This window comes from Populus nigra, chromosome 5, assembly GCF_951802175.1.
Source record: "Populus nigra chromosome 5, ddPopNigr1.1, whole genome shotgun sequence".
NCBI classification, from domain to species: domain Eukaryota; kingdom Viridiplantae; phylum Streptophyta; class Magnoliopsida; order Malpighiales; family Salicaceae; genus Populus; species Populus nigra.
In genome coordinates, this window is record NC_084856.1 from 2439504 (window position 1) to 2455293 (window position 15790).

General features: G+C 31.8%; 2 protein-coding genes across 4 annotated transcripts; both read right to left on the minus strand.

Moving 5' to 3' along the window:
* Positions 1-4712: 4712 nt before the first annotated feature.
* Positions 4713-8618, minus strand: LOC133695141 (protein root UVB sensitive 2, chloroplastic). 2 transcript variants are annotated; one of them, XR_009842379.1, is made up of 11 exons: positions 8464-8618; positions 8219-8338; positions 7879-7967; positions 7680-7764; positions 7313-7372; positions 7132-7225; positions 6891-6988; positions 6553-6732; positions 5856-5978; positions 5268-5780; positions 4713-5149 (listed from the first exon to the last, which is right to left on the minus strand). XR_009842379.1 is itself a non-coding variant. In XM_062116982.1 (10 exons), exons 1-10 carry the CDS (start codon positions 8473-8475, stop codon positions 5355-5357), a joined length of 1287 nt encoding a protein of 428 aa, XP_061972966.1. In that variant the 5' UTR covers positions 8476-8618; the 3' UTR covers positions 4713-5354. The 2 variants fall into 2 exon arrangements, 1 of the variants encoding a protein (XP_061972966.1); XM_062116982.1 differs by having other exon boundaries at positions 4713-5780.
* A 1558-nt stretch (positions 8619-10176) lies between these two features.
* LOC133693841 (uncharacterized) lies at positions 10177-13458 on the minus strand. Of its 2 annotated transcripts, XM_062115175.1 has the most exons (7): positions 13313-13458; positions 13092-13186; positions 12560-12660; positions 11844-11913; positions 10832-10859; positions 10693-10753; positions 10177-10543 (listed from the first exon to the last, which is right to left on the minus strand). In XM_062115175.1, the coding sequence occupies exons 1-7, from the start codon at positions 13323-13325 to the stop codon at positions 10438-10440; spliced, it is 474 nt and encodes a 157-aa protein (XP_061971159.1). In that variant the 5' UTR covers positions 13326-13458; the 3' UTR covers positions 10177-10437. The 2 variants fall into 2 exon arrangements, with proteins under 2 accessions (XP_061971159.1, XP_061971160.1); XM_062115176.1 differs by lacking the exon at positions 13313-13458 and having other exon boundaries at positions 12560-12685.
* Positions 13459-15790: the final 2332 nt, after the last annotated feature.

A 15790-nucleotide genomic window follows, 5' to 3' on the forward strand; every position in this document is an offset into this window, starting at 1 on the left:
CACCGCGTACCTCTCTCTTTTTCTTTAAAACCTTTTATCTCATACAATCATTCTTTCTCTCTGGTGAGCCCCTCGTCTACTAAAGTTGTCACTTTTTATATAATATTAAATCATATGAATTATTAATTATTTAAACTTGGACAAAAATATTGATAAATTAAAGACTCAGTATTTTTTAAAAATAAAATGAATTCAATGAAAATGTCGGGAGGAAAAAGCTCGAAAGCAAACCATCACTATGCAAACGTAAAATGGTTTCTTTCGCACAATCTCTTAAAATAAAATTAAAAGCATTTTCTATAATAAATATGGAGCTTGTGAGCGGATTTTCTGTTTTCTTCTTCATGGAAAGAGATTAATTCGAGTAAACCTGACTTCTTCCTGCTCGCCCTATGTAATTTTATTAAAGATGTATCTAATTACGACCTAAGGATACATGGACACTTAATTAACGTTGAACTAAATATATGGGTAGGCAGTGGTGCAATGAGATTTTATAATTTAATCTTTTTTATTGCTTAATACTCTAGTCGAGGACATGTTTTGGAGTTATTTTAATAAGTAAAATTTCTTTTTTGTTTGGTGAAAAATATATATACATGTATATTTTTAATTTTCACATTGATTAAAGTATGTATTATTGTAAAGAGCTTCTGCATTTAAGGTCAAAGAAAGAGGCTAGTGTATTAGGTAAAAATGTTGTAATAAGTAGGTGTAATCTATTGCCAAGTGAAGGTCGTCTGAATTGATTAGCCATTAAGGGATGAGACAAACACTGGTCAAAACCAAGAGAATTTGGTCGTCTTAATACTGATATTGTAGTTTCGATTTCTTGACTATTTCTGTAAAAAACAGTGACGAAAATATTTATAAATTCCAATTTCGTCAATTAAATTTTATAGAACATGTAGGGAGGGAGGCGAATTAAAGTTAAAATTAACCTCAAGCTTGAAAGAGAATGTCCAAAGTGGACGCCGGTCGTTGCCTTCCCAGGAACATGTAGGGAGGCGAGCTAAAATAATAATTTAAAAAAAAAAAAAAAAAACACACAAAGGACCATTCTTTCGGGAAAGAAAGGATTGTTGATTGGGACTGGCCCCAAATATTTTCTTCGCGTCATCTTGAATTTCAAAAGAGTTTAATAAAGAACTCTCCCCTCTAACTCCCAGCGAAGAAAATAAATGATGCTCAGTTTTTTTTTTAAAAAAATATCTTTGACTTGAGGGGTTTTTTTTATCTTTTTATGTTAGGTTATTTGGTAATTAACCAAACATAAATTTTCAAATAAATGATGCATATAGATCCTTCAGATCTCTACAAATAATTTTTCATTGCCAGAACTAATTAATAGCCTTACGTATCCATCTTTGAATTAACAAGAATTAATCTTATTTTAAAAGAAATTAAACTAATTTCATTTGTTTATTTAAGTGCATATTCATCAAATGATATTGCTGATCGGTACTTTCAAAATCAAGACATATTTTTTTACAGTCGTTTAAGTTAAATGATAAATGAATTTATTTTTTGTAAATTCATTTCAGGTTTAATGAGCATTTGGAAACGCAGTTCTACCCGTGTTTCTAAAAAAAAATTATAAATTAATTTTTTTTATATGTTTTGGATTGTTTTGATGTGCTGATCTCAAAAATAATTTTTTAAAAATAAAAATATATATCATTTTGATATATTTCAACACGAAAAATACTTTAAAAAACAACCACAACCATACTATTATTAATAATTTCTTGTGAGAATTTTTCTATCCACGTTCACGAGAAAGTGTAGCTAGAAAGTTAAAACTCATCTAAGCCGGCCCTACCCTACTTAATAATACTATTCTATATATAAAATGCCAAAAATGCTTTTGTTTTTACATAACGAGTATTTAATTTCTGATTAGTTTGTATATTATTTAAAATTAAATTCTTTATTTAAATGATTTAAAAATATACTCCATGTATCATCATCTAGTGCATTCATCTTTGAATGCTTAATTATTCAAAGATTAGAATTCAATGAATGAAGATATATATTGATCCCTTAAAATTGTATTTTTCAGTCCAATTTCTTTTTTTGCTCAGACAAACTACTTGTCGTCATTTGATTTGTTTTTTAAGCATTAGAGATGATTAGGATCCAAGTTCTTGAATCCAAAATTAAATCAAAATACGTACCCTAAAACTTCTGTAAATTCATTTTTAACTCTAAAACACAATGGGATCACCTTAAAAAAAATCAGGGAGGAAGCAAGTGCTTCACATCCTTGAAGAGATTAAATATTTTGAGAAGAAATGGGTCTTTTTTTTTATCATTTTCGGGATCAATATCTGAATTCTTTTAAATAAATAGACTAATGCATAGTATAAGGAATTGACCATTGTTCGATTTTTTTTTTTAATTTCATTTCGGTGACTAATGCATTATAAACAATATCAAAACGGTGCAAATTAAACAATAAAAATTAAACAAACATAATATTTTTTTTTACTGTTTGTTATTTGGGGGGTTAAATAATTTCACCCAACTAGTTATTAAAAATTAATTAGACCTGTCTTTCTTTCTTTTTTTCTCGTAACTAGCAGTGTGAAAATTGCAATTCTTGAAAATCACTAACCCTAATGCATAGTTATTTTTTTTATTATTTTTTTTTCATGAAAAACTTTCTCTTCTTGATTTCATTTAACTTCTGCGTATCTTGTTCTCTGTGTTTTTTTCTCTGCCAACGGCTGCAAAGGGAACATATATAATTTGCTGTTGCAGAGCAGGAGTCGCTTTGTAATCTCTTTACTACTCTTTTCAACGTTTTATTGTTGAAGATATTTTTCACATTAATTGCATGAAGACCAAGTTATGGTCGATGGAGTCCAAGCCATCAATTGCAACTGCACTTCATTTTTTTTTTATTTTATTTATGTCAAGCTTTGAATGGAACTGACCTTCAAGCTCTTGGCTGGAATAGAAGTAAAGTTTGAGGCGTAGAAAAAACTAGTCAAACCCGTGATCCATGACCTATCCTCGTTAGATTTGGCTCCCCTAATTAAAAAGGCACTTTAACATAAATTTGAGAGCTAGTTGTTTGGTTAACGTTTCTTTCACAGTCGACATGTCTTGTCCTCGGAATGAAGCGTTCTCTTCACAAGGAATAACTCCCTCTTACAATACGGTCGGCAAAGTGTTATTAAAAAAAACAAAAAAAAAAACTGTTTCGGTGCATGCATAATTACATATACGAGACAGCAGGCAGGAGCAGGTAACATATGAATTAGCTATAAGTCACTATCCGGAGATGAACCTTTCCAATTCCAAATTGTGGATTGCAACGTGCGTAATCAATTGTAATTAAAACTTATATTATGACACTAAAAAAAAATCAATTAGTAACCAATCACCATATTAAAAGGAAAATCTTTTTCGAAGATCATTCAATTGTCAACTTAGTGACATGATTCTTTTGATTTAGAAACGCTAGCAAATAGCTGGAAGTATGTTTGGCAATATGATTATGGTTATTTTTCAATTAATTTTTCATATCAAAATACATAACAATAAACCATGTCACTAATACTTTAAAAAACAATATTTATTATATCCACGAATTCACACTAGTTTTGGACTCGTTGCAATTCAGCGATATTGAGCTGTGAAGTACCCCACTTGAATGCTTATAATAATTTGAAAAAATAATCTATGTCAACAAAGTGTTTAGAAAAATTAATTAAATACTATCACGTTCGCTTACGAACTGATCAGGGATTTGTTTAATTTTTTTTATTTTTTATCGTGCGTTGATGAATTCTCTAATCCAACCATATAGAGTTAGTAAATCAAAACCAGCACAGAAAAATCTAAAAATAATGCAAAAGTCAGGGGGCTTCAAGTTGAGCTCCCGGTAATCATTTTAGGCTGACTTCAATGCGTGCAGGAGTCCAAGTCAAAGCGTAAGACGACCATAACTCGGTGCATGATGATACACCATCGATGACTACAGGTTATACCAGTGATGATCTTCTGATTGGAAAGGGCAGGCGGTGTGAATGCAAGCTACAAAATTTCCTCATTCTCTCCGGCAGATCAACAATGTTGTCTTTGATAAGTTTACAAAAATGATAGTGTGACCAATATCATAACACTAGGTGGTGCTTGATGTCAATGATTTCCTAAAGCAGGACCCAGTTCCATTAATCATCAAGTTATGTGCCTGCCTGTATAATAGCATCAAGTCAACTAAACAACCTCCTCTCGATTGCCCAACTCATCTCTTTGGCAAAAAATTAGAGGCTGAAAGTCTTCATTCAAAGAGGGTTTGTTTCCTGGTCGAACACCAAGCGACGAACCATGTTAATTTTGTCAAGTATGCTTTATATGTGGTGGAAAGATCTCTCTCACTGAGATTTGTATATCCCCAATTACCAAGACAGGGGAGGATTTATCACGTTAGTCTGGGAGGGGCTTTCTATCAATCGGGGATTTGGAGGGCCTAGTTGAATAAAGAGCCCGGTTTGGAGGGCTACAATGACTCTTTCGGAGCTTGTCATGCATCTGTACCCTTTCTCTTCATAAGAAAAGGGATAAATCTTGATTTGGATATGGATTCTCCTTGATCTGCCAGAGCTCTTGCAACGAAAAGGTAAATTAAGATGCCTATATTAGTCCTCGAGACGAGCATAGTCGTGGATATGCTAAAGTGGCAAAATGATGGATATCAATCGTGAAAGTACGCCTACCTTTCTGGTATTCCTCAATGATCAAAGCATCTCATCATGTTACAAGTTGTACAAGTATTATTGGTTAATAGTTCCTTGGCAATCAAGTTCCATTTACAAAGAATCTTGCTGATTCTACACCGGCTGCTGCACATATAGTATTACTGTTCCTAATCTTTGCAGCTTAGTGTTTCAATATAACAGGGCTGCTGCTACGTCTAATCGCACTTGAAACTTGGCCTTCCAGCAGAAGGTACAGGATATATTGGCTGGAAGAATATGCCTGCATTGTTTTCAATTCTTGTATCATTAAACTCCGCATCACTTCAGCAAATAATAAATTTCCTGTTTCGGTTGTTCAAGTCCAACAACATTTGATGATACTTTGAATATAACTGGAGTTCGACATGACTTCAATCCTTTAATCTGAGCTTTACTCGGTCCTTTTTGAGAAAGAGGGAGGTAGGTTAGCTAGAAAAAAGGAAACGAGTGAAAAGGACAAAAAAATAATTGTTGCCTCCCTAAACAAATACAAATGTTATGTAAAAAGGCAAGAACCACCTTTAATCGCTGCCTACTCGATTTGAATTTCAACCAGCGGGTCAAACTATCTTGAAGGGTTGAAATACTACCCAAAACTATAAAATGCTACCATGAAAACCGGCTTCCTGTTCCATCAAGAAAACGATCAGTATGCCACCCTTTGGCTTGCAGCTCAGATAAAAATGGATCAAATACGCTATTCATCTTCTCATAAGCATCTTGCAAGGTGACAGAAGTAGACTCATGAGAAGACTTCTTCATGCTCGAAGCATATGCAGCCACCAGCCATGCCCTTAATGCATCTTCGCCACTAGCATTTTGCTCCAATACCAAATCAGTCCATTTATTCCCAGGACTTAGAATAAACTTCTCCCCGGGAAATATTTCTTTCAATTCACGAAGTTTTGAAGGCCTCACCGCCCTGTGCAAAGCCTGCCCAACTTTTACATTGCCAGCATCTTCTATAAGTCGGCCTGGAAATAAGAGATCTTCATGGTACCTAAGATCAGCAGGGCTTGATATTTTCCCTGTCTGAATTGGATGACAGTTGACGAAATTAGGCAAGTGGAAATAAAAAAGTAAGTCGTGCTGAAGTGTGAAACAAACCTTGACAAAATCAGCCACAACCATTGCCGTCCTCTGTGGATTCAATGTATTAACAGGGGTAGCTCGCATTTCTTCAATAACACAACAAACATGTACAATAGAAAGAAGAGGCCCAGCAACAAACTGCAAGAAATATTAGAAAATAGAAGCTAAGAGTCACTTAGACAACATAAACTGCTAAATCAGCTCTTTACAAAATATACCCCCATGAGTCACTTAGACAACATAAACTACTAAATCAGAACATTATAAAACATATTCCCCATAAATTGCAGAGGTTCACTTTTGTATATTGAATAAAACAAGCAAAGAATTGAGCAAGTCTAGTGGATATGTATAAAAAAATACACTATTTAATCAGCACGAGTTTCAGTTTGTTTTGTTAACTTAAACATGTCAGTGATTGATTCAAAACTGGCTTAAGAGACACCACATTCCACTTGAGGTCGTGGCCTCAAATAGACCACGCCACAGCAAAGCACGGAGTCTGCTGGCCACAGTTTTGAGCCTGTTAACCAAGAAGATGAATATGGCACAGGGATCCCAAAACACAGCTTTAGTGTTGGGTCATAATAGTGATCTCCTAAACATCAGCAACCTTTGGAAATGGCTACTTGCACTCACTTTTGAGAACATATGCATAATGCAAAAAGACATATCAAGTACTTGTATCAGACAGCAATGATAAACAGTGTACCTTCCCTTGCATTGATGAACAGACAGTGGATGCTAACTGAATTCCTACTCCTAGTCCAAGAACATTGAAAAGTGTTGAGATGGCCTCCCCTTTTGCAAATAGGTCACTTAGATTGCCTTCTTTGGCAAATGAAGAATATATTGGCAACCTTGTTGCCCTTGCTGCAACCACTGCCATCCCCTATCAAATCCAAGGAAGTGGAAGTAAACTAAACATATTGGTCTATGCCAAAATGTAGGACAGTAAAGATAGAGAAGAAGACAAAACCCAATAACACCCATAATGAGCTACGTTAATATTTTTATGCAGATTTCAGTGGTTGTTAGCCTAAAATATACCTTTGCAAAATTGCCAAGCCCTGCCACCTCAAGAAAAAGATGTGGACATAAAGGAGAAAGAACCTCTAAGCCAGTGCCCAAATCATAAAGCACATCAGCTGCAACACAGAAAACCCATCCTAGTTAGACACTTGAAGAAAATAAAGTATGACCCCAACCAACTCCTATCCACATTCATTAAGTGAGAAGAGTCCATAAATACAAAAGCAAAAACTCAGGTTCTTGAACCAAGAAAACAAACCTAGGATTCTCCAACGTTTGGGCTCTGAGTCCATTCTAGCACCCAAATTGCTACATATGAGCTTTCCTACGTGCTGCATCCCATCCTTCAGTATCTGCTCATCAACAAAATTCAATGAAGAACTAAAGAGTAAAGCAACCAGGACAAAGAATCTATCAATCGTTTCACCAGTGCAACTTACCCAACTCACTGCAGTTGCTTGTGCAGGTGTAGGTCGCAAGCCAGCAGCAAATAGTAGCGACTGCAAAACAGTAAGAATATAAAGACAAGACCCCCAAATTATAGCCCTAGTTCCATAGGATTAAAAAAACAAAAAAACTATGGAATCATGCTAGCTAATTAGAATACATGTTCAACTTGCATAAATAAATGTTAACAACGTTAGTAAAAGAACACAAACAAAATATCCATTTCAGACAATCAACAAAGATAGAGGGGCATCAGCATTGCATAGTATCTCTAGCCATCAGGGACAAGAAACTAAATTAAACTAAGACAAAGAAATTGAAGTCTGAGTGTAATAGTTCAGAATAGGCCCAGAAAAAGACCTGAGTAGATAGCACAGATAATGCAGCACTAGAAAAGTGTTGCAGCGCACGAAATTGAGTGTATCTAAGATATCCCTCATTCACACTGCAAAAAACGAAACACCAAAACACACACATAAAACAATAAAGCTTCCCAGCAGTGTATATTCAATTGCCAAGTTTGCACTGCCAACAAGGAAAAGGCAAGGTACCAACTAACCTGTACGGATATCCTGATGGAAAAAACTTGTTCAAGAAAGATTCAGCCACTCTACGATAAACTGGTCTTGCATCATCAACTACCTTCATCTGTTGTTTGCATACAAATATCACTGACTGAACTCAAATTCCCCAAGCAGCGAACTTTATTTTGAATTGGCTTCTTTTAACAAAATCAAAGAAACCCACAATTTAATTTTGTAGACATTGCTCACAGTTACGCAGACTAGATTATTTTTCACAAGTGAAACAATCACGCACACCAAGTATTCGTAAAAATTTATAAGAGAGAGGGGATTAGGATTAGAAAATTCCAAGAAAGAAAACAAGAAAAGACTCACAGAGAGTTGACCGTCGGGTTCAAACTGGAAGTGACGAGAGACAGAATCAGAGGTTTCGATCCAGTAGACTGGAATTTCTGGTGCTTTGTCAGGCTCCTTCTTCTGCATCTTAATCTTGTCCTGTGTTTTTTTAAAAAAATAAATAAATAAGTACAGAAACAGAACCAAAAAAAAAAACACTAAAAGATAAGCTGCTGTAGTTGTTGTTTAAGGAGTCGTTTTTTGAAAACATAAATGGAGATTACCAGCAAGTACATGGTTGTGTGACACACAAAGAGATAAGACACGCGCCGCTCTTGTCGGGGCTGCCCTTCGAGGTTGGAGGGAGCTAAATTCTATGAAACAAAACTAAATGGGAAAATTACTAATTAATTAAATAAAACGCAAACAGAAAACACCGACGTCGTTTTTTCTTCAATTTAAAGAAGAGCCGCTAATAGCGGCCTGCTATCCTCCACAATAAATAAGAAATTTAAGTGTGGCACTCGTAGCTAAATTAATCGAATTTTGAATTTGTTTTTTTTTAAATTAATAGTTTAAATTTTATAAATTTTAAAACCACTTGTAATTTACATAATCATTAATTTTAGAATTTATATAATTAGTTGAGATATATACAAATTAATTTAAACACCTACATTAATAAAAAAAAATTAAGTTTTGCATTCCTGAAAAATTATCTTAGCTTTAGCTTTGATGAAATAATAATTACAATTGAATTTAAGGTCAGCCTAATGATATAATAATCTCTATGATAAAGTGTGCGTGATTATACAAAACAATTTCTAATATGATATATTTTAGTTTTAAATCTGATTATATTTTAAGGATAATTGGATGAGTGAATATTTAGCAGTCATGGATAATAAAAAATTTTAATATTGTTATTAAATCTAAAAATATAGTTATTTTTAAAATAAATTTTTATATTAAAATATTTCTTGTTTATTTTATCTAGTGCAATATTTTTAATTTGAATCATTATTTATGTTTTAAAAAATGTTTTATAATTGTTAAATACAAACAATCTAAAAAACTAGTGTATTTATATTTTGTGTGATTGAAACCTAAAAATGTTATAAATATAATAAAATTATATTCAAAATCAATGTAAATATTAAAACCAACTTTAATGGAACAATTTATTATTAGTATTATTATTTTCAGATAAGATACATAAATTTTTCTTGGACTTTTTTTCAAAGGCCTTCTTTATTTTTTGAGAGAAAAATGTGACAAATAACACGTTGTTATCACAATTAAAAAAACTCTTACACCTTACGTGTAACCACAAGATTGTTCCACTCGTTAGCCAACTCAGCCATAACAAAGAATTGTTATTGATCAACTTAAATAATATATTAACATGTTTTTTTATATATATAAATAGTAAAGCCTAATTATCAAACTAAATCTCAACCATACAATCATGAACCCTATAATTTCTCCAACCGTTATTAAACTTGACCCGACCTAGCAAGTCAACCCAAAACACAACTAGCTTGTCTCCTTACCAAAACCAAGTATCCAGGAAAAGTCAATTTAAAATTGTCTCGATTTAATTAATATTATTATTAGTTTTTATCTTTATATATTTTTTAAATAATATTTTTTTTACTTAAAAAAAATTATCAAACCGGCCTAATTTGTAACCCAAACTTTGTGTCAAGTTAATTGAACCGGGTCTAACAACTATTTTCAGCTTCATATAAATGCAGGTCATAAAAAAGACTATTGGAAGCCAGGTACTATAATTTAATCATTAACATATTAATTTATCATTACAGTTAAAATCTTTACAAATTAATATCTTTAAAACCATGAAAATTTATTTATTAATTAAAATACTATTTAAACATTAAATTTAAATTTAGATCCAACAAAAATATTAATTAATCGAGATTATTAATTTATTAAGGTTACTTGTAAATTGAAAAGTGTTTTTTTCCCCGCCAAGATGCCAAGATAACAGTTATTAAATAACTCATGAAAAGGGGTTTGTTTGCTTGAACGCACCGTAACTCAAGCCGAATAAGAAGAATATACACAAGGAATTCAGCTCTAGGATCTACACCGCGTAATAAAGCATTACAGTACATGTAGGTTTGCTTGCTTGAACGGTAACTCACAACAGAAGTGATGAATATACCACGGGGATTTCTGCTCCAAGACCTAGAACATGCAACGGCCAACTAGCATATCATCTTATGCAACCAATTTCACAATGTCAAATCTGCATCATCATCATAATCAAAATCTGGATCAGCTGAAGGCCTGATCCTTTTATAATCTCTTGATGCACCTCTTCCCTTCTTTGGCTTTCCTCTGAAAAATAAATCAGGAAAGTTATATATTATTACATTCTAAATTCTCACTGTCATCATTTAACTTTAACTGGTCATCTCAATCATGCATAAGGCATCCGAATATAGTTATAACGTGAGGTTCAGACTGATCTAAATCAAAGTACTCACTGTCCGTTTGCGTATATGCCTCCACCCTTGGATCGACCTACTCCAAATTCTGATCTCCCATCTACAATAAACAGAGAGATTTAAAGAATTTGATAAAACAAAACAGAAAAACAAAGTTTTGCAACTTTATATGGCTCACCATCTCGTCCAGCTGCTTGTTCTTCAGCCTGGAAAAACAATACGAGTAACATATTAGAGCAAATTTCTAACTGGCCAAAATTTGGGATGAAGAAAACAAAATCGAAAGTTGTTTGATATGTGAGAGGGTCAACATAATGAAAAGTTGCAAGCCTATATACTCCAGTACTAACTGATGATGCTTATCACCAGAACAGGTGGCATCTTAAAAACCAGATTCATATGCCATAGACAGGATTGTGTAAAAGCAAAATAACCTTCAAAACAACAAGCAGCTTTCAGACTGCATGGTCCCATTACTATTTAATCATGTCTAATGAACAAAACAGGAGTAGTTGTATTTTCTGAAGCAAGTTTTCCATAAACTAGAAGTACTCTTAAAGCAGAATAGAATTCCATGCCATACAATCTCCTAGGATAGCAATTACAAGCAAACATGGATTGAATTCCAAGTGGCTGCTTAGTCTTTTAACCGATGGTTTTGAAAACTCAAAACCCAGCACAACCTAGCAACAAACCAAGCGGTCCTTTTTCCAGTTATTAACGAGTTTAGGTACTGACAGACAATTTTTTTTTTAGTTTTGTGCTTTAGTCTGAAGTTTTTTATAAAAAAGCCATGAGTAAGAAGAGAACTCAATGTGAGGTGAAAAGCACCACACACATGTTTCAGTTTTCTCGTCACCCTAATTATATATGTTTTACATGCAACATGAGTAATTTCAAGGCATTGCATACACTTTCAGCACAAAATCACATAAGTGAAACACTGGATCTTTCAAGAGAGCAATGCCTAAGAAGTTAGAAATAGCCCTCAAGCATATAGTTCATTATAAATAGCTTTGAGTATTTTATTTTTCTTGCTTTCTTTTTATGTTGTAAACACATGCATAGAGCATTACCCTGCACACTCTAAACTGACATGAAAAAAAAGGAAGAAAAATATTATTAAAAGAAGGAAAAGAAAACACAGGAAGTGCTACCATTACTGAGCATTTAAGACTTATAGTACATACAGCTGGTGAGGTAACTGAAGACAATGAGAAGAGCCTATCTTCAGACTGGAACTTCCTAGACCGTTTCAAGCTGCAATTATAAGCTTGGAGTTAATTAAAGAAAATGTATGGCAATCCACCTGAATCCAAATCCCAAATGTGTAGGCATATATAGACTTAGCAAGCAAACATCAAGCTATCTGTGTGTTACTGTGTTTTTTTTTCCCACTTTTTTTTTTCATGACTATTACTGTATAGAAGGCTCTAGGCAATGTAAAGCATACATTCTCCTCCTTCAACTGTATTTAAGATTTTTTTCAGCCTGGAATTGGTTTGTATGTCAAAGCTTCTCTGTAGCACATAACCAACCTCTCAAGAAAAAATTGCTACATAATCTATACCTTGGTTCTATTGCTTTCAGTAACTTTAAGATAGATCATTTTGCTTTCTGAGCACTTGTTTACTACAACTAAGATGTGAATATTTGCAAGTGTCCACCCCCTGTGTCCTTTTTTTTGAGCGATCAGTAATTGTAGTAACAATAATTTTCATGACCTATTTATGTAGCCAAGATAACATGCGAAGTTCTGCAAATAACTAGTATCTATTTATACAGCAAAGAAAAGAAAAAACTTCATATATCAGATTATGAACTTCACAAATAGAGACAAGAGATAGAAAAACTATTCATATCAAATCAGAAGAAATAAAGGAAAATCATAAAATCCACGCCATACAGTGCAGTGTTCTTAGATGAAGATAGAAACCCTTCGAAACCTTTCAATACATTGCCGCACTGGCCTGGATCTTGCAAATAGCTTGTCTCCAGATCATAAACCTGAATCAAAGCAGTCATTAAGCTCCTGCAGAACAAGGAAAAAAATAGAGATGGGATAGGAGAGAACATAATGCCTTGTTATAATTAAACAAAAAAAATGATATAAAACTACTTTAAATTCCCATTTCTTTCCAATATAAAAAAGAGCTTCTCAAACAAAACAAACTCTAATATGAATACCAATTAGTTTCACATGAACAACTCAAGCTTAAATGAAGAACCCAGATAAAATTGTAGGAAAATATTTCAACTCGTTGCTTAAAGAGTCAAAACTTTAGGCGAGGTTACAGGACCCCTTTTTGATAAAAATCCCAATTCACTGTGACTAATAAGACTCCAAACCCTAAAAACCCAGAAAGAAAAAACAGCATAGGCAGCATCCATGTTAATAGTATTATTCAAATCAATCGTACAATTAAGGATTAAAGCACCTGTCTTTCGATAACACGAAGTTCCTCGTGCAGCTTGGCTCTTTTGTTTAAGAGATTTGCAAGCATTGCAGCTGGATTTGAAGACCCTCTATGCCCTAATTACATGAAAGAAAATAAAATAAAAACATCAACTTTATAAAACAAGAAAAAAGAAAAATATCAACTTTAAAGAAACTCAAAAACCGATTTAAGAAAGAATAGCCGTTAATTCAACAGCCTACCTTCAGGATCCATCTTTTCGCGCGAAAATTGTGAACAATTTGTGATCAAAATTTGTAGGTTTTGAAAACCCTTACCCCCAAATTGGACGGACAGATTTTTTCTTTTCTTTTTTTTTTCTTTTTAATTGCGAAAATACAATAACGTTAGCATCAGCGCATTTAAATTAATGGGCCCATATTTTATACCGAATATCTTGGGCTTAATATTGGGTTTGGCTTTGTGGAAAATATAAATAAACTAATAATAATACATAATGTATAAAAAGAAATGGCTTAGGAGGACGCGGCGAGCAGATAACGTTGATAAATATTAACAAATACTCTATCTTCTTCTTTTTATATATATTTTAAAAAAAATTATTTTTATTGATTTTATTTTTTACTATTAAACTGGTTAAAAATTTAACTTTTAAATTTTAAAAAAAAAATATTGTCGATTGCTATAGTGTTTCCCCACATGATTTTTATGATTTTTTCTAAAATAATATTTGTAGATTTTATTTTTTTAATATTGAGTTAATTGAAAATTACAACTGTAGTTTTTTTTACAAAACATTGTGAATTGCTATAGTGTTTCCCTAAATGAGTCTTTTTTCTTTTTTTTCTTTTTGTGTTTTTATGATTTTTTTTATATGATTTTTTTCAAAATTATTTTTGTTGCTTTTATTTTTTTAATATTAAGTTGGTTGAGAATTTAGCTTTTGTACTTTTTAAATATTATGATGGATTGCTACAGTCATTCTCCACATGATTTTTTTTGTTATGATTTTTTTTCAAATTATCTTTATTAATTTTTTTTAATATTAAGCTGGTTGAGAGTTAAGCTTTTATACTTTTTTAACATTAACCTGGATTGCTACAATCATTCTTCACGTGATTTTTTTTGTTATGATTTTTTTCAAAATTATCTTTGTTAATTTTTTTTTTAATATTGAGTTGGTTGATAGTTAAGCTTTTGTACTTTTTTAATATTAAGCTGGATTGCTACAGTCATTCTCCACATGGTTTTTTTTGTTATGATTTTTTTCAAAATTATATTTGTTAATTTTTTTTTTAATATTGAGCTGGTTGAGAGTTATAACTATATATTTCCTCACAAAACATTATAAATTGCTACAGTGTTTCCTTACAAGATTTTTTTTTCCTTTTGTTTTTTTATGTTTTTTTCCTAAAATTCTCTTTGTAGTTTTTTTCTTGAAAACATTGTAAATTGCAATAGTCTTTCGCCATATATATATATATATATATATATATATATATATATATATATATATATATATATATATATATATATATTTCATAAGTCCATGACAACGTACAAGCATGCCATAAACTCGCGGCAACGCGTGGGCATAGCATCTAATTAACTAATACTCTAAAATTCATGAGGAAAGTACTGTAGCTTTCCTCACATGTTTTTTTTTTGTCTTTCTTTCTTCTTTCTTCTTTTTTTCTTTTTTCCCCACATTTTTTTTTCATTTTTTTGGGTTTTACATTTTTTTCCCCAAGATTGTCTTCTTTTTTTTTGTGTGTTTTTTTTAAATTATCTTTGTTGATTTTTTTTTAATATTGAATTAGTTGAGAATTTAGTTTTGTAGTTTTTTTCTTTAAAACATTATGGATTACTACAATGTTTTCCTCCATGGTTTTTTTTCTTTTTTTTTATGAATTTTTTTCTTTTTTTATCCAAAATGGTTTTTGTCGATTTTATTTTTTTTCATATTGAGCTGGTTGAGAATTTTGCTTCGTAGTTTTTTTTTCTTTAAAACACTATGGATTGTCACAATGTTTCCCAACATGGTTTTTGTTTTGCTACAGTGTTTTTCCACATGTTTTTTTTTTAAATTATCTTTGTCGATTTTTTTTTAAATATTAAGTTGGTTGAGAATTTAGCTTTAACTTTCCCCACATGTTTTTTTTTTTACTTTTTTTTCCCCAAAATTGTCTTCTTCTTCTTCTTTTCATTTTTTTATGTTTTTTTTAGGAATGTTTTTGTGGATTTTATTTTTTTAATATGGAGCTAGTTGAGAATTTAACTTTATAATTTTGTTTCTTTATAACATTGTGGATTGCTATAGTGTTTTCCTCACATGGATTTTTTTTTTCAGAATTGTCTTTGTCAATTTTATTTTTTTCATATTGAGCTGGTTGAGAATTTAACTTCATAGTTTTTTTTAGAACACTGTGGATTGCTACAGTGTTCCCCCACATTATTTTTTTTGTTATGATTTTTTTTAAAATTATCTTAATCGATTTTATTATTTTTAATATTGAGCTAATTGGGAATTATAATTGTAAATTTCCTCATGAAACACTATAAATTGCTACAATGTTTCACTGCATGGTTTTTTTTCTTTTTTTGTTATGATTTTTTCCAAAATTTTATTTTTTAAATATTAAACTGGTTAAAAATTTAGTTTTGTTTTTTTCTCTTGAAAACATTGTTGATTGCAATAATTTTTTTCCATATAATTTTTT